This window comes from Salmo salar, chromosome ssa01 (genome assembly GCF_905237065.1).
Source record: "Salmo salar chromosome ssa01, Ssal_v3.1, whole genome shotgun sequence".
In the NCBI taxonomy this organism is placed as follows: Eukaryota; Metazoa; Chordata; class Actinopteri; order Salmoniformes; family Salmonidae; genus Salmo; species Salmo salar.
In genome coordinates this window covers 11,442,941-11,457,673 of record NC_059442.1, presented here as the reverse complement: position 1 = coordinate 11,457,673, position 14,733 = coordinate 11,442,941, and the positions used below count along the sequence as shown (strand labels likewise).

The 14,733-nt window shown below is 44.4% G+C and overlaps 1 protein-coding gene across 6 annotated transcripts in view; it reads right to left on the bottom strand.

Annotated features, from left to right (window-relative positions):
- Window positions 1-633: 633 nt before the first annotated feature.
- The window catches only part of LOC106612640 (ribosomal protein S6 kinase 2 alpha), an 88,055-nt gene continuing 73,955 nt past the window's right edge, over window positions 634-14,733 (bottom strand). For all 6 annotated transcript variants that reach the window (XM_014214040.2, XM_014214199.2, XM_014214259.2 and 3 more), the window contains 10 exons: window positions 14,552-14,654; window positions 13,971-14,101; window positions 13,275-13,400; window positions 12,955-13,044; window positions 12,703-12,861; window positions 10,562-10,723; window positions 6,967-7,043; window positions 6,707-6,824; window positions 6,364-6,501; window positions 634-5,274 (listed from right to left, as the gene is read on the bottom strand). In XM_014214040.2, coding sequence (XP_014069515.1) covers window positions 5,152-5,274; window positions 6,364-6,501; window positions 6,707-6,824; window positions 6,967-7,043; window positions 10,562-10,723; window positions 12,703-12,861; window positions 12,955-13,044; window positions 13,275-13,400; window positions 13,971-14,101; window positions 14,552-14,654 — 1,227 coding nt within the window. In that variant the 3' untranslated portion in view covers window positions 634-5,151. The remainder of the gene's footprint in view (window positions 5,275-6,363; window positions 6,502-6,706; window positions 6,825-6,966; window positions 7,044-10,561; window positions 10,724-12,702; window positions 12,862-12,954; window positions 13,045-13,274; window positions 13,401-13,970; window positions 14,102-14,551; window positions 14,655-14,733) is intronic.

Here is a 14,733-nt window from a genome sequence, read left to right as displayed (position 1 = left end):
AAGTTACACACCCATTTTGTGGGACACGCTGTATATTATAAAATTCGACTGCGTGACAGACCCATGTCATTTAATATCAATTTTTTTACCTCTGAAATATAGATAACGGATTTCAGGCAAGCAATTGTTTTTTACCGGAAGGCTAGCCAACTATCCAGTAAACACTTCAGATACAAGGCTGTCTTTTTTAAACAAAATAGTAAGGTGGCCAATAACTGGGGACCATACGCCGATAATACGGGACTTTTTTTGTTATTGGATAAACCGATTATCAAAAAGCTGAAAGCATGTCATTTCAGTGAAAATGCTACTATTTGCTAACATTTTTACGACACCAATAATTACAAAACATTGATGGCTTGATTACGAGAACACTGTTGAAGGTAATATATTTCTTAAACACTGTTGAATATGCCAATAATACGGGGTGCTATGCTAAAGGGTTGGTCCATGAAAATGGTATAAAAATCATACAGACAAGAATATAGGACCATGTACAAGTCCCATTTGAAAGGATTTTGCAAAGACCCAGTATTTGCAATTTGTGTTGTATCCAAGACCTGCTGTTTGTATCATATTATTAAAGTCCACATACGACAGAAAATGTTAAAGCTGACACAGAGCAGTCTTCGATCAGCGCAGAGAAAAGTTTTTTTAATAGAAAGGCATCTCATCAGAACTCCCTATAGGCCTGAATCCCCACTGCTGCAATGGCAGAAGAGGGTGAACTACCCCATCCCATCCCACATGGAAAACCAGGAAGTTCACCCCATCCCATCCCACATGGAAAACCAGGAAAGAAGGGAATACAAAGCAAGAGGAACAAACACATAGAATAGTTCCATACCAAAGAAAGCACCCACTTCAGGGTCCAAACACAATGGTCGTGGCAACAAAACAAATCTAGGCAGCAAAGATGTCATTTCATTGGTTCTAGATGGCATAATCGTGGGACGTGTCTGAGTTAGGTTGCAATTCACTGGTGAATCGTGTTTTTGCCACGAGAAATGTTTATGGACCCTTATAAGAAAAGGTACAACAAAATAGAACAGACAAAAGGAGGTAAATATCATCATAGTAAATTAAACGTTTAATCTCAACCTTTGTAGCTCGCTCTGCCCTTGAACAAGGCAGTTAACCCACTGTTCCCCGGTAGGCTGTCATTTTAAATAAGAATTTGTTCTTAACTGACTTGCCTAGTTAAATAAAGGTTAAATAAAAAAAAGGAAATGAAAAAGCTATAAAGAACTTGATTTAAAAAAATAAATAAACATAACTATGTATTCCACTTGATCTGAGATGAAAGGGGTTTTCATACTTTGCAACTGTAGTAATGTCACTATGCTACTGTAGCAGATGGGCTACTGTTACTACGAGGAGTCCCAGTGGGTGGTTGCTGTTATTTCTTGTTTTAGTCAAACGTTCCCTTCATCTTGAGCTGTTTCTTCTTAATAATGCGTTTCCCATAGAAAGAGTTATCCCTTCCTTTCTACAGATATGCATCACATATCTAAGACTAAAGATCCAAGCCTACATAAACATACAGGATATTTATGCTGTAGGCGCAGGGGCCAGTTTCCCGGACAAGTCCTAGACTAAAAAGCATGTTCAACGCAGATACTGTGTCTAGGAATTCGGCCCTTAAGGAATTTAAAAGCTACCAAAAAAACTTAGCCACGCAGACATGTACTATCCCATAGGAACCTCTAGTCAAGAAAGACGTTGTTGTGACCTATACTGTACTAGAGTCCACAGCCCGTATCCACAATGCGTCTCGGAGTAGGAGTGCTGACCCAGGATCAGTTGTATCTGTAAGATCGTATAGAATAAGATTATATGGACAGATCCTAGATCAGCACTCCTACTCAGACAACGTCAAACTGAATAGGAGACAGAAAGGACCTGTGAACATTTACTTTATAAGTCCTGATTAAGACCAGCAGACAGGCCAATCAAATCAGAAAAGCACAAAAAATATTCCTGTCAAGGATTGTCTAAATAAAAGAAAATCCTATGTACTTTACAGAGACCTTAAAGACACGCTCCGGTACTTTGGCGACTAGTAAGTCTTTTTTAAATCTCCTGCTTTGGGCTGGATGTGTCAATGTGTAGTTCATACATGCATAATCTATGAGCAGAATTACAGTCTTATCTCAATTAGCTAAGAAATCCCGAGTTTGAAAGCAACAGTTTTCTGGAAGCTGTGCGGCACCATTTTCCCTACATTTACCGGCACGTGGGCCAGCCCCCTATTAATTAGAGTTTCAGCCAATGAGCTTCAGCCCCTCATTATTTGACTGACAACTAGCAAGAAGCACACCCAGCAGAGCAAGAGAGAGCAATGACGTGGTAGGCAATTTTCGGGGACCATTTTTGGCTCGCCGGCGCTACTTTTCAGAACTACTGGTTAAGTATACAAAAGTACCGGAGAATATCTTTAAAGGAGAGAGTGCATTTGAGTGCTCAGTACAATCGTTTTGACAATCACTCTCACCATACTTGACATTGAAACACAGAGAGAGGAGGGCTGTGGGAAAGAGTCCATCATGGACGCTCCAACAGTGAGTGAGTGTGTGTGTGTGTGTGTGTGTGTGTGTGTGTGTGTGTGTGTGCGCGCGTTCAACATGCCTTTCAACAACAAAAGCAAATACAAGCGAGACGACATTCAAATACACATATCCAAGAAGAAAACACAATGAAAAAAAAGGGGGAAAAAAAGATGAACATTCCACCTTGTTAGTGGCTTTATAGATATTATTTTCTCTTTTTTTTTTACAATAAAAATATTTGGCCATATCTCAAATCTTTTCTTTTTCTCAGAATCGGCAATGTCACCAAGAAAAGTGCAGATAAGAGAAGGACAAAGCAACATGACGCCACACTGCACCAGACCATGCAAACAACTTTCTGTGCCCTTCCCTGGACTATACGCACTGCAAGTCATGCAAGAGTGAGAGTGAGAAATTCGGCCTGGGAAAAAACATTACAATTGACTACATTACCCAGAATTCCTAGTTCCAGTATAGTCTCAAAAACGAGAGGCATTTATGGCAAAACGTTTTTTTTTTTTCTTTTAATGTTCATTGAAAATGTAGGAAAATGATAGTGATGGACTGTGATCTCGTTTTGTGCCATTGTCCTTTCCAGCTTTCAATGGTAAAACAGCAAAAACAAACTAATCGATTTGGCAAGCTGATCAATTTGAGAGAGAATGACACACGAAAGACAGACATGCAGAGAGTTTAGCGACAGCCAATCACAGCGATGCTGAGGGGAGATGAAGAGCCAATCAAAGCGACAGCAGAACAAAAACACAACTGAAACATCCTCAATGGTCATCAACGTCCTCTGTGGTAGCAGGTTGTCTCACAACTTACGCACACACCTCTTATCCAAAATATACTGCTAACAAATTTGCCATAACCTGCCCCTACCCCACTGCCCCCTCATCCCCAACCATGTCTTGTTGCTTGTCCAGGTTGATTGACATCAAGTGACCATGCCCAGAAGCCCATCCAAGAGGAAAGAGAAACTACTGATATCACTGGCAGGGCAGGGGACTACAGCAGAGTAGCGATATCACTGGCAGGGGACTACAGCAGAGTAGCGATATCACTGGCAGGGGACTACAGCAGAGTAGCGATATCACTGGCAGGGGACTACAGCAGAGTAGCGATATCACTGGCAGGGGACTACAGCAGAGTAGCGATATCACTGGCAAGGGACTACAGCAGAGTAGTGATATCACTGGCAGGGGACTACAGCAGAGTAGTGATATCACTGGCAGGGCAGGGGACTACAGCAGAGTAGCGATATCACTGGCAGGGCAGGGGACTACAGCAGAGTAGCGATATCACTGGCAGGGCAGGGGACTACAGCAGAGTAGCGATATCACTGGCAGGGCAGGGGACTACAGCAGAGTAGCGATATCACTGGCAGGGCAGGGGACTACAGCAGAGTAGCGATATCGTTGGCAGGGGACTACAGCAGAGTAGCGATATCACTGGCAGGGGACTACAGCAGAGTAGCGATATCACTGGCAGGGGACTACAGCAGAGTAGCGATATCACTGGCAGGGCAGGGGACTACAGCAGAGTAGCGATATCGTTGGCAGGATAGGGGACTACAGCAGAGTAGTGATATCACTGGAAGGGGACTACAGCAGAGTAGTGATATCACTGGCAGGGGACTACAGCAGAGTAGTGATATCACTGGCAGGGGACTACAGCAGAGTAGTGATATCACTGGCAGGGGACTACAGCAGAGTAGTGATATCACTGGCAGGGGACTACAGCAGAGTAGTGATATCACTGGCAGGGGACTACAGCAGAGTAGCGATATCGTTGGCAGGACAGGGGACTACAGCAGAGTAGCGATATCGTTGGCAGGACAGGGGACTACAGCAGAGTAGCGATATCGTTGGCAGGGGACTACAGCAGAGTAGCGATATCGTTGGCAGGGGACTACAGCAGAGTAGCGATATCGTTGGCAGGGGACTACAGCAGAGTAGCGATATCGTTGGCAGGGGACTACAGCAGAGTAGCGATATCGCTGGCAGGGGACTACAGCAGAGTAGCGATATCACTGGCAGGGGACTACAGCAGAGTAGTGATATCGTTTGCAGGACAGGGGACTACAGCAGAGTAGTGATATCGATGGCGGGTGAAGGGACTACAGCAGAGTAGTGATATCGTTGGCAGGGGAAGGGACTACAGCAGAGTAGTGATATCGTTGGCAGGGGAAGGGACTACAGCAGAGTAGTGATATCGTTGGCAGGGGAAGGGACTACAGCAGAGTAGTGATATCGTTGGCAGGGGAAGGGACTACAGCAGAGTAGTGATATCGATGGCAGGGGAGGAGACTGCAGCAGAGTAGCGATATCGATGGCAGGGGAGGAGACTGCAGCAGAGTATTGATATCACTGCCAGGGGAGGAGACTGCAGCAGAGTATTGATATCACTGACAGGGGAGGAGACTGCAGCAGAGTATTGATATCACTGCCAGGGGAGGAGACGGCAGTAGAGTAGTCAGTGGTCCTTGGCTGGTTAGATAGAGGGGATCTACTGGTCTCTTCAGTCCCGTGACTTGTTCCTGTACTGGCTGACGTTCTAGCTAGAGTCTGGGGGTGTTCATGGTTTCTCTCTGATGGATCTACAGAGAGGTGGAGGGGAGCTTCTTGACACGTCGCTGGGCCAGGAAGGACGACTCGATGGGCTTGAGCTCCGGGGTGGGCTGGGAGCTCTTCAAGGCAGAGTAGGTGGCAGCCATCGCCCCCTGTGGGAAGAGAAGAGGTAGTGCAATGTTAAGACAACAGTTTGGAGGACAAATATAGTTGCAGCAATTATGAAGTTAGGTCACATGGTGCTATTGGCAGAACAATTGACAATGCGTGTGCAACATGGCGCTCTAATGCCAACTTTTTGGACCTGTAATGAAATTGTCGGCTAAGTCAACCAGAAATACACTACATGGCTAACAGTATGATGACATGTGCTAGTCGAACATCTCATTACAAAATCATGGGTATTAAATTGGAGTTGGTCCTCAGCTATAACAGCCTCCACTCTTCTGGGAAGGCTTTCCACTAGATGTTGGAACATTGCTGCAGGGACTCGAATCCATTCAGCAACATGAGCATTAGTAAGGTCGGGCACTGATGTTGGGAGATTAGGCCTGGCTCGCAGTCGGATTTCAAATTCATTCCAAAGGTGTTCGATTGGGTTGAGATCAGTGCTCTGTGCATGCCAGTCAAGTTCTTCCACACCGATCTTGACAAACCATTTCTGTATGGATCTCGCTTTGTGCACAGGTGCATTGTCATGCTGAAACAGGAAAAGACCTTCCCAAACTGTTGCCACAAAGTTGGAAGCACAGAATCGTCTAGAATGCCATTGTATGCTGTAGCATTAAGATTTCGCTTCACTGGAACTAAGGGGCCTAGCCCAAACCATGAAAAACATCCCCAGACAATTATTCCTCATCCACCAAACTTTACAGGTGGCACTATGCATTAGGGCAGGTAGCTTACTCCCGGCATCCGCCAAACCTATATTAGTCTGTCGGACTGCCAGATGGTGAAGCGTTATTCCTCACTCCAGAGAACGTGTTTCCACTGCCCCAGGGTCCAATGGCAGTGAGCTTTACCCCACTCCAGCCGACGCTTGGCATTGCGCATGGTGATCTTAGGCTTGTGTGCGGCTGCTCAGCCATGGAAAGCACAGCTAAGCATAAATTGAAATCATTTTATTTTTTACTGGACTGATGGTACCTGCATCTGATGGTTATGGTGTTTCAAAACTACTGACGATCGACCAGTCAATCGCGATTGACCCATTTGGTAACCACTGGTGTACAGTATAGTACCTTGACTAGCTTGGCATCCTGGTGCTGCAGCTGGCTGTTGGATAGCTTGTCCCTCTGGACGATCCAGGGGTGCTTGAGGACCTGCATTGCGGTCAGCCGCTGGTGGGGGTCCACGTGAAGCATCTTAGACACCAGGTCCTATAAAGACACATAGCTGGGAGGTTAGATGAGTTTTAGATTATATACTGTACCTCTATCCTTGAAATCCAAACGGAAATACATTTAGTCATTGTTCCACTTCACTACATTGTGAAAAGAAAATATACAAGCCAGCACAGTTCAGGTCGGCACGATCACGTGAAAAGTTATGTCACCCAGCAAGTCCTAGTCAGTCCTACAGTACCTTCGCAGCTTCCGACACGGCATCCCAGTTGCCTCCAGTCAGGGTGAAGTGACCACTGCCTATCCTGCTCAGGATCTCATCTGGAGTGTCCTCGGGCCCGTTGGCAAACGGCGTGAAGCTGAGGGGGGAGGGAGGGAGAGAGCACAGAGGACCAGTCAAATGAGAATGAATGTATGTGTGTAAGTGAGTGAGAACATGACATTTTGTTGGAGTGGGATAGAGTGCACAGCTGTATGAGTGGCATGTCGTGTGTTCCTTACCCAGCCAGCATGGTGTACAACAACACTCCCAGACTCCATACGTCACAGCCCTCGTCATAGCCCTGACGCTTTAACACCTAGAACCCACACAGCATTATGTCACAACACTGTCCACCATGCATCACCTGGGTGTAGTTATACACCCAAAGGCAAAGTGCGTTGACAAGGACGCTAGCTCATCGATGCCCCCTATCGGACAGAGCTTATGGATGGACACGCCCCCTCAGTGACGCTGCTTCCTCCTATTGCGAAATTAGAACACGGCAACATCAAAAACGGTAAGTCCCGTGACTTCAAACATGTTTAACTATCTATATGGCAATGTTCATGTCGATGCATACATATTTAGTTATCTTAAGACGGATGTGTCTCAACATACCCCAAATCCTTTTGACGCAGGCGAAATAGATCTCGGGTGAAAGTTTCAATTGAAACAATGAACCGTCTTTCAGGTCTCTGATGGCCTGGAAAGGGCATTCAATACATTTCTGAAATCGCCATCTTGAAGAAAGAATGAGGGGAAGGATTTACTGTGTCATCTCAGTGCTATGGACCTGGTTGAGGGTAAAACATTGCCATGTTACTCAATGACATTGTTTGCTATGGGGATGCTAAACAGAGAAATTGCTCACCCTCTCCGTGGAATTAGACCTCCAATCGATTGCTAGACCATACAGTGCATTCAGAAACTATACACACACGCATACTGAAATATCACATTTACATAAGTATTCAGACCCTTTATTCTGTACTTTGTTGAAGCACCTTTGGCAGCGTTTACAGCCTCAAGTCTTCTTGGGTGTGACGCTACAAGCTTGGCACACCTGTATTTGGGGAATTTCTCCCATTATTCTCTGCAGATCCTCTCAAGCTCTGTCAAGTTGGATGGGGAGCGTTGCTGCACAGCAATTTTCAGGTCTCTACAGAGATGTTAGACTGGGTTCAAGTCCGGGCCTAGAAGGCCAGCATCCCAGAGTCGCCACTGTTGACGTTGAGACTGGTGTTTTGCAGGTACTAGATAATAAAGCTTCCAATTGAGGACTTGTGAGACGTCTGTTTCTCAAACTAGACACTAATGTACTTGTCCTCTTGCTCAGTTGTGCACCAGGGCCTCCCACTCCTCTTTCTATTCTGGTTCGAGTTTCTTGGCAATTTCTTGTATGGAATAGCCTTCATTTCTCAGAACAAGAATAGACTGATGAGTTTCAGAAGAAAGGTCTTGGTTTCTGGCCATTTGGAGCCTGTAATCGAACCCACAAATTCTGATGCTCCAGATACGCAACTAGTATGAAGGCCAGTTTTATTTCTTCTTTAAATCAGAACAGCAGTTTTCAGCTGTGCTAACATAATTGCAAAAGGGTTTTCTAATGATCAATTAGCCTTTCACAATGATCAACGTGGATTAGCTAACAAAGTGCCATTGGAACACAGGAGTGATGGTTGCTGATAATGGGCCTCTGTACGCCTATGTAGATATTCCATTAAAAATCTGCCGTTTCCAGCTACAATAGTCATTTACAACATTAACAATGTCTACACTGTATTTCTGATCAATTTGATGTTATTTTAAAATGGACAAAAAAATAAGTGCTTTTCTTTCAAAAACAAGGACATTTATAAGTGACCCCAAACTTTTGAACGGTAGTGTACACACACACATAATATATAAAGGATGCACGATATATCAGTGAACATGTCGATATCAGCGAAAAATGCCAACATCGGTATCAGCCCGATGTCTAGTTTAACGCGATGTGCAAAAACCGATGCCAAAGCTGACGTGAATACCTATATAACACAAGTAATGACGCCACGTAAAATGTTACGCTGTACGTGCAACACAGCATTCCTAAACTAGCGCACAATGTCTGCTGTGTGGATCGATCGAGCAGTCATTTGAAAGAGCAAATAAATTTTAGCAAGACAACTCCAAGGCGAAATCCATTAAAGCCAAGATAATGGAACTCATTGCCCTTGACAATCAACCGTTCTCCGTCATGGGTGATGTTGGCTTTTGCCAACTGGTCAAGCACCGGTACACTTTTATTTGTACTATTTTTCAGATGTTGCCCTACCGGAGGTACACAGTAATAGTGTCACTGCTATTAGCTTCACGACTGACATTTGGACGAGCGATATCAGCCCCATGAGCATGCTGTGTCTGACAGGGTCGTCGGAGATTTGCTGAGGACAGTCGTATTGCATGCTCATGAATATGCTGGTTGTCATACCACTGATGCCATTTCAATGGCATTTGAGAACATGTTGGAAACATGAACACACCAGCTAGCTCCATTCAAACAACTGACTGGAGAAATAAGCTCATCAACTGTGTCTGCAGCAGACGTGATACCCTCTGTCATGGCATTGAAACACCTGCTCGTCAAAACTGACAGGGATGTAAACAAAAGGTGCACAGAATTTGAGATAAGCTTCATGTGTGTATGGAACATTTCTGGGGTCTTTTTTTTCCAGCTCATGAAACATGGGACAAACACTTTACATGTTGATTTATATTATTGTTCAGTGTAGTATTCCTATTCTAATTCCGAATTCTAACGCCACCGATTCTGTCACATAACAGTGGAGTGCGCATGCCCGTTCTGACTTTGTCAATGCTAAGCTAACCAGTTAGCAAGCAGCTAGTGTGCGACATTAGTGCTGACTAGTTTCTATGGAGTGAAGATTGCACCTTTTCCCGACGAGGTGGATGTTTTTACTGGCCCACATTGGCGAATGAAACAGTTGCCCTTGACAACAGTGGGCCCCGGCAACAAAACTGCCCACACAGGCTGTGAACAAGTGATTCGGTGGCATTCTCTCTTTACTGTGTCGCCACCATGCTCGATGCTATGTACAAGGGCCGATACTTCAACGCAAACAAGAAACAGGATTTACCTGAAATGTTACATACACAGCTGGACAAGATGGAAACGGACACAGTGACAGTGCACACCGAGGAAGAGAGGCCACGGACAGACAGAGCTGAAACTTCACTGCTTTACATGTATGATGCAATCCTGGTTGAGACTGAACAACGAAACAGCACAGCAAGTGAAAGAAATAGGTTTTGATTATGTTTCACTGGTAATGGGGACATATGTAAATGCCAACAAAATATATATTTTGGTCAGTGTGTGTGTAACCTTTATTTAACTAGGCAAGTTAGTTAAGAACAAATTCTTCTTTACAATGACGGCCTAGCGCAGCCAAACACGAACAACGCTGGGCCAATTGTGCGCTGCCCTATGGGACTCCCAATTATGACTGGATGTGATACAGCCTGGAATCGAACCATGGACTGTAGTGACGCCTCTTGCACTGAGATGCAGTGCCTTAGACCGCTGTGTCCATGTGTGTGTGTTAACTATACTAGAATGCTTAAAAGGCTGCTAAAATGTTATATATCGAGGGGGTTTTGGCAAGGAAAATATTGGATATCGGTATCGGCCAAAAATGTAATATCGGTGCATCACTAATCTCTCTCTATGGTTTATTTTCCATTAAAACCCCCAAAATACCATCTGATAGGGGGCATTGATGGGCTATGCATGTATTAATCATCATCACAAACACACTCTCTCCCGGGCCTTACCTCCGGGGCTACAAAGTTAGCGGTGTAGCATGGAGTCATTAGCAGGCCGTTGTCAGCTCTCAGCTGCTTGGCAAAACCAAAGTCACAGATCCGGATAGACTCAGGGTTCCCCGACTCATCTACATAAAGGATGTTACTGGGCTTTAGGTCCCTGTGGACAACCTGGCGAAGAGGAGAGGGTAGGGGAGGAAGAGGAGAGGAAGAGAGTAGAGGGGGGAGAAAGGGAGGGGTGAGGGAGAGAGAGGAGAGGTTTAGGGGAGGAAGAGAGGATAGGAGGTACGGGAGGAAGAAAGCAGAGGTACAGGAGGAAGAGAAGGAGAGAGGAGGGGGTGGGAAGGAAGAGAGGTGGGGTAGGGCAGGAAGAGAGGAGAGAGGACGGGATAGCAGAGAGAAAGAGGATAGGATGAGAGAATTTATTAATTAGTAAAGATTAAATGTGAACGCAAAAATAATCTACTTCAACTGTTCACTTGGAGATAATCTGTTGGTCGTATATTATTAAAAAAATATTTATACAGTAGCAGTCAAAAGTTTGGACACACCCACTCATTCAAGGGTTTTTCTTAATTTTTTTCTACATTGTAGAATAATAGCAAAGACATCAAAACTATGAAATAACACATATGGAATCATAGTAACCAAAAAAAGTGTAAAATCAAAATATATGTTATATTTGAGAGTCTTCAAAGTAGTCACCCTTTGCCTTGATGACAGCTTTGCATTCTCTCAACCAGCTTAATGAGGTAGTCACCTGGAATGCATTTCAATTAACAGGTGTGCCCGGTTAATTTGTGGAATTTCTTTCCTTCTAAATGCTTTTGAGCCAATCAGTTGTGTTGTGACAAGGTAGGGGTGGTACACAGAAGATAGCCCTATTTGGTAAAAGACAAAGTCCATATTATGGAAAGAACAGCTCAAATAAGCAAAGAGAAATGACAATCTATCATTACTTTAACACATGAAGGTCAGTCAATCCGGAAAATGTCAAGAACTTTTAAAGTCGCAAAAACCATCAAGCGCTATGATGAAACTGGCTCTCATGAGGACTGCCACAGGAAAGAAAGACCCAGAGTTACCTCTGCTGCAGAGGATAAGTTCATTAGAGTTACCAGCCTCAGAAATCACAGCACAAATAAATAATTCATACAGTTCAAGTAACAGACATCTCAACATCAACTGTTCAGAGACTGCGTGAATCAGGCCTTCATGCTCGAATTGCTGCTATGAAACCACTACTAAAAGACACCTGTAAGAAGAAGAGACTTGTTTGGGCCAAGAACCACGAACAATGGACATTAGACTGGTGGAAATCTGTTCTTTGGTCTGATGAGTACAAATTTGAGATTTTTGGTTCGAACCTCCGTGTCTTTGTGAGACGCAGAGTAGGTGATCGGATGATCTCCGCATGTGTGGTTCCCACCGTGAAGCATGGAGGAGGTATCATGGTGCTTTGCTGTTGATACTGTCTGTGATTTATTTAAAATTCAAGGCACACTTAACCAGCATGGCTACCACAACATTCTGCAGCGATACACCATCCCATCTGGTTTGCGCTTAGTGGGACTATCATCTGTTTTTCAACAGGACAATTACCCAACACACCTCCAGGCTGTGTAAGGGCTATTTGACCAAGAAGAAGAGTGATTGAGTGCTGCATCAGATGACCTGGCCTCCACAATCACCTGACCTCAACCCAATTGAGATGGTTTGGGATGAGTTGGACCGCAGAGTGAAGGAAAAGCAGCTCAGCATATGTGGGATCTCCTTCAAGCATTCCAGGTGAAACTGGTTGAGAGAATGCCAAGAGTGTGCAAAGCTGTCATCAAGGCAAAGTGTGGCTACTTTGAAGAATCTCAAATATAAAATACTTTTTTGGTTACTACATGAGGTGTTATTTCATAGTTGTGATGTCTTCACTATTATTGTACAGTGTAGAAAATAGTAAAAAATTAAGAAAAACCCTTGAATGAGTAGGTGTCCAAACTTTTGACTGGTACTGTATATTTTAAAGGATGAATGTTAGAACACAGAGAAAAAGAAAAAAACATACTAAGAATAAGGAGGAATATCAAACTACTGTTTAAGTCCATAGCGACCAGTCTGTTACAGTGTGTGTGTGTGTGTGTAGATGAGCGTCTCACCCCCTGTGCGTGGAGGTATTCTACAGTCTTGGTGATGGTGTGGAGCACGGAGCTGGCTTCTCGCTCTGAGAAGACCTTCTGTTTGAGGATCCGGTCCAGCAGCTCCCCACCTCTCATCAGCTCTGTCACCAGATACACCTGCTTCCCATTGTCATACACCTGACAGATGGAGAGAACACATGATGGATGGTTCAGGGTGAGTGTGTGTGTGTGTGTGTGTGTGTGTGTGTGTGTGTGTGTGTGTGTACTCACGTCCTTCAGGGTGATGATGTTGGGGTGCTGGCCGTATCTCAACAGGATCTCAATCTCCTCTGAGGGGTCTGTCATGGTCTTGTCAATCACCTGACAATACACAATAATATTATAAATCCTCCATTAGGAGACAGTGTGAGAGACGAGATGAGAAATGACTGGAACGGCACTCTCCAAAAAGACCTTCATCAAAATAATGAATAGTCATGTCCAGCTACTGGTTTGGAAGGATTCAGCAGCCCACAAGGTGGATGGATAAGAACTTGGGGTTCTTGGGAGAGTGACAACCCAGAGAGGGAGGTTAAAGTGTGTGTTCTGACCTTGGCAGCGTACTCTGTGTTGGTGGCTTTGTGGATGCAGCGCTTGCAAACGGAGAAAGAGCCCATGCCGATGTCCTCCTTCAACATGTAGCCGTCGCTGAACAACACGTTCTTTCCATGGAGTTGCTGTATGAACCACACACACATCTATGGTATAGTGCTTGAACTACAGTCTACAACAGTGCTTTACAAACAACAATCAATGTATTTTAATATTATACTTTCTTCTATTATGATGTATTCATCCACCCACACACCCCATCACAGTTGTGGTAAAGAACAGAAAACATTGGAGGTAAAGGTATTAGAACAAGCAATTCAACTGGATTAGAGGTTTACTCCTCAACAACATGTGCAGTGTGAAATCATCAAGCAATTAAACCCAAGCCTTATCTGCCCTAAGTAAGTATGGCTTTACATTACATTACACTGATTGACAGTGTTGTAGGATGGAGAAATATGGCCATCTAGTGGTCAGAGAGTGAAAGAGCATGTTCTCCTTCAAAACGCCAACGAAAGACAAAATCTTGGGGAAGGAGCCATCTGGCTGTCAGATAGATCTCTGTCTTCTTACTGTCTATATGATATAGTTTTTCATAGAAATTAATATAAGAAATGAGAACGCGCCTGCTAAATGGCATACATTATAATTATATATTAATAGTAGGCATTTCCCATCTGTGATGGACTGCTGACCTGGACCACTGGATGTGGTGTGGGCTTGGCCGGTTCCTTGGCCCCCTCCTCATCCAGCATGGCTGGGGCAACGAAGCTGAAGCCACGGAAGAGCTGGTGGGCTCCGGCACTGGGTGGAACACCTGGGGAGTCTGTGGGAATCAGAGCAAGAACACAACTTCATACACACTTGAAACAGACAGGAGAGCCAAAGATGATTTATTTGTCACAAATGTACTAGTTTGACTAATTGTTACCAGCTGACAAACTTAAAAATGGCATTATAATACGTTTCATTCACCTAAATACTCTCTCTTAAAGAGTAAAAACAATAACACTATAATTAGGTTTGATTCAGTCCACCCTTAGCGGTGTTGGTAAAAAGCGGATGTTTCTGCTGTTCATGGATACAGTATTTTCCACGTAACTCAGGCATCTTTTTACGCCTGCTACGCCGGGTTAGATTCAGTCAGCTTTTTACGCCTGCTACGCCAGGTTAGATTCAGTCAGCTTTTTACTCCTGCTACGTCAGGTTAGATTGTCAGCCCTGGTCTGTCTTGTCACGCTAGGACAAGTTACTCTTGTCAACTTTGACCGCTTACCTTTGGGTGTGCGGGAGGTGAACTCTGAGTCGAAGTAGAAGGTGTCGTCTGGTCGGGCCACCGCCGGCTTGAACGGGGGTGGGATCTCTCGCCGGAACAGTTTCTGAAAGGGTTAAAATAGTTTCTGAAAAGGTTTCAAATAATGGAGACTTGAGAATTGCCTGAAGCATATGACAAGATTC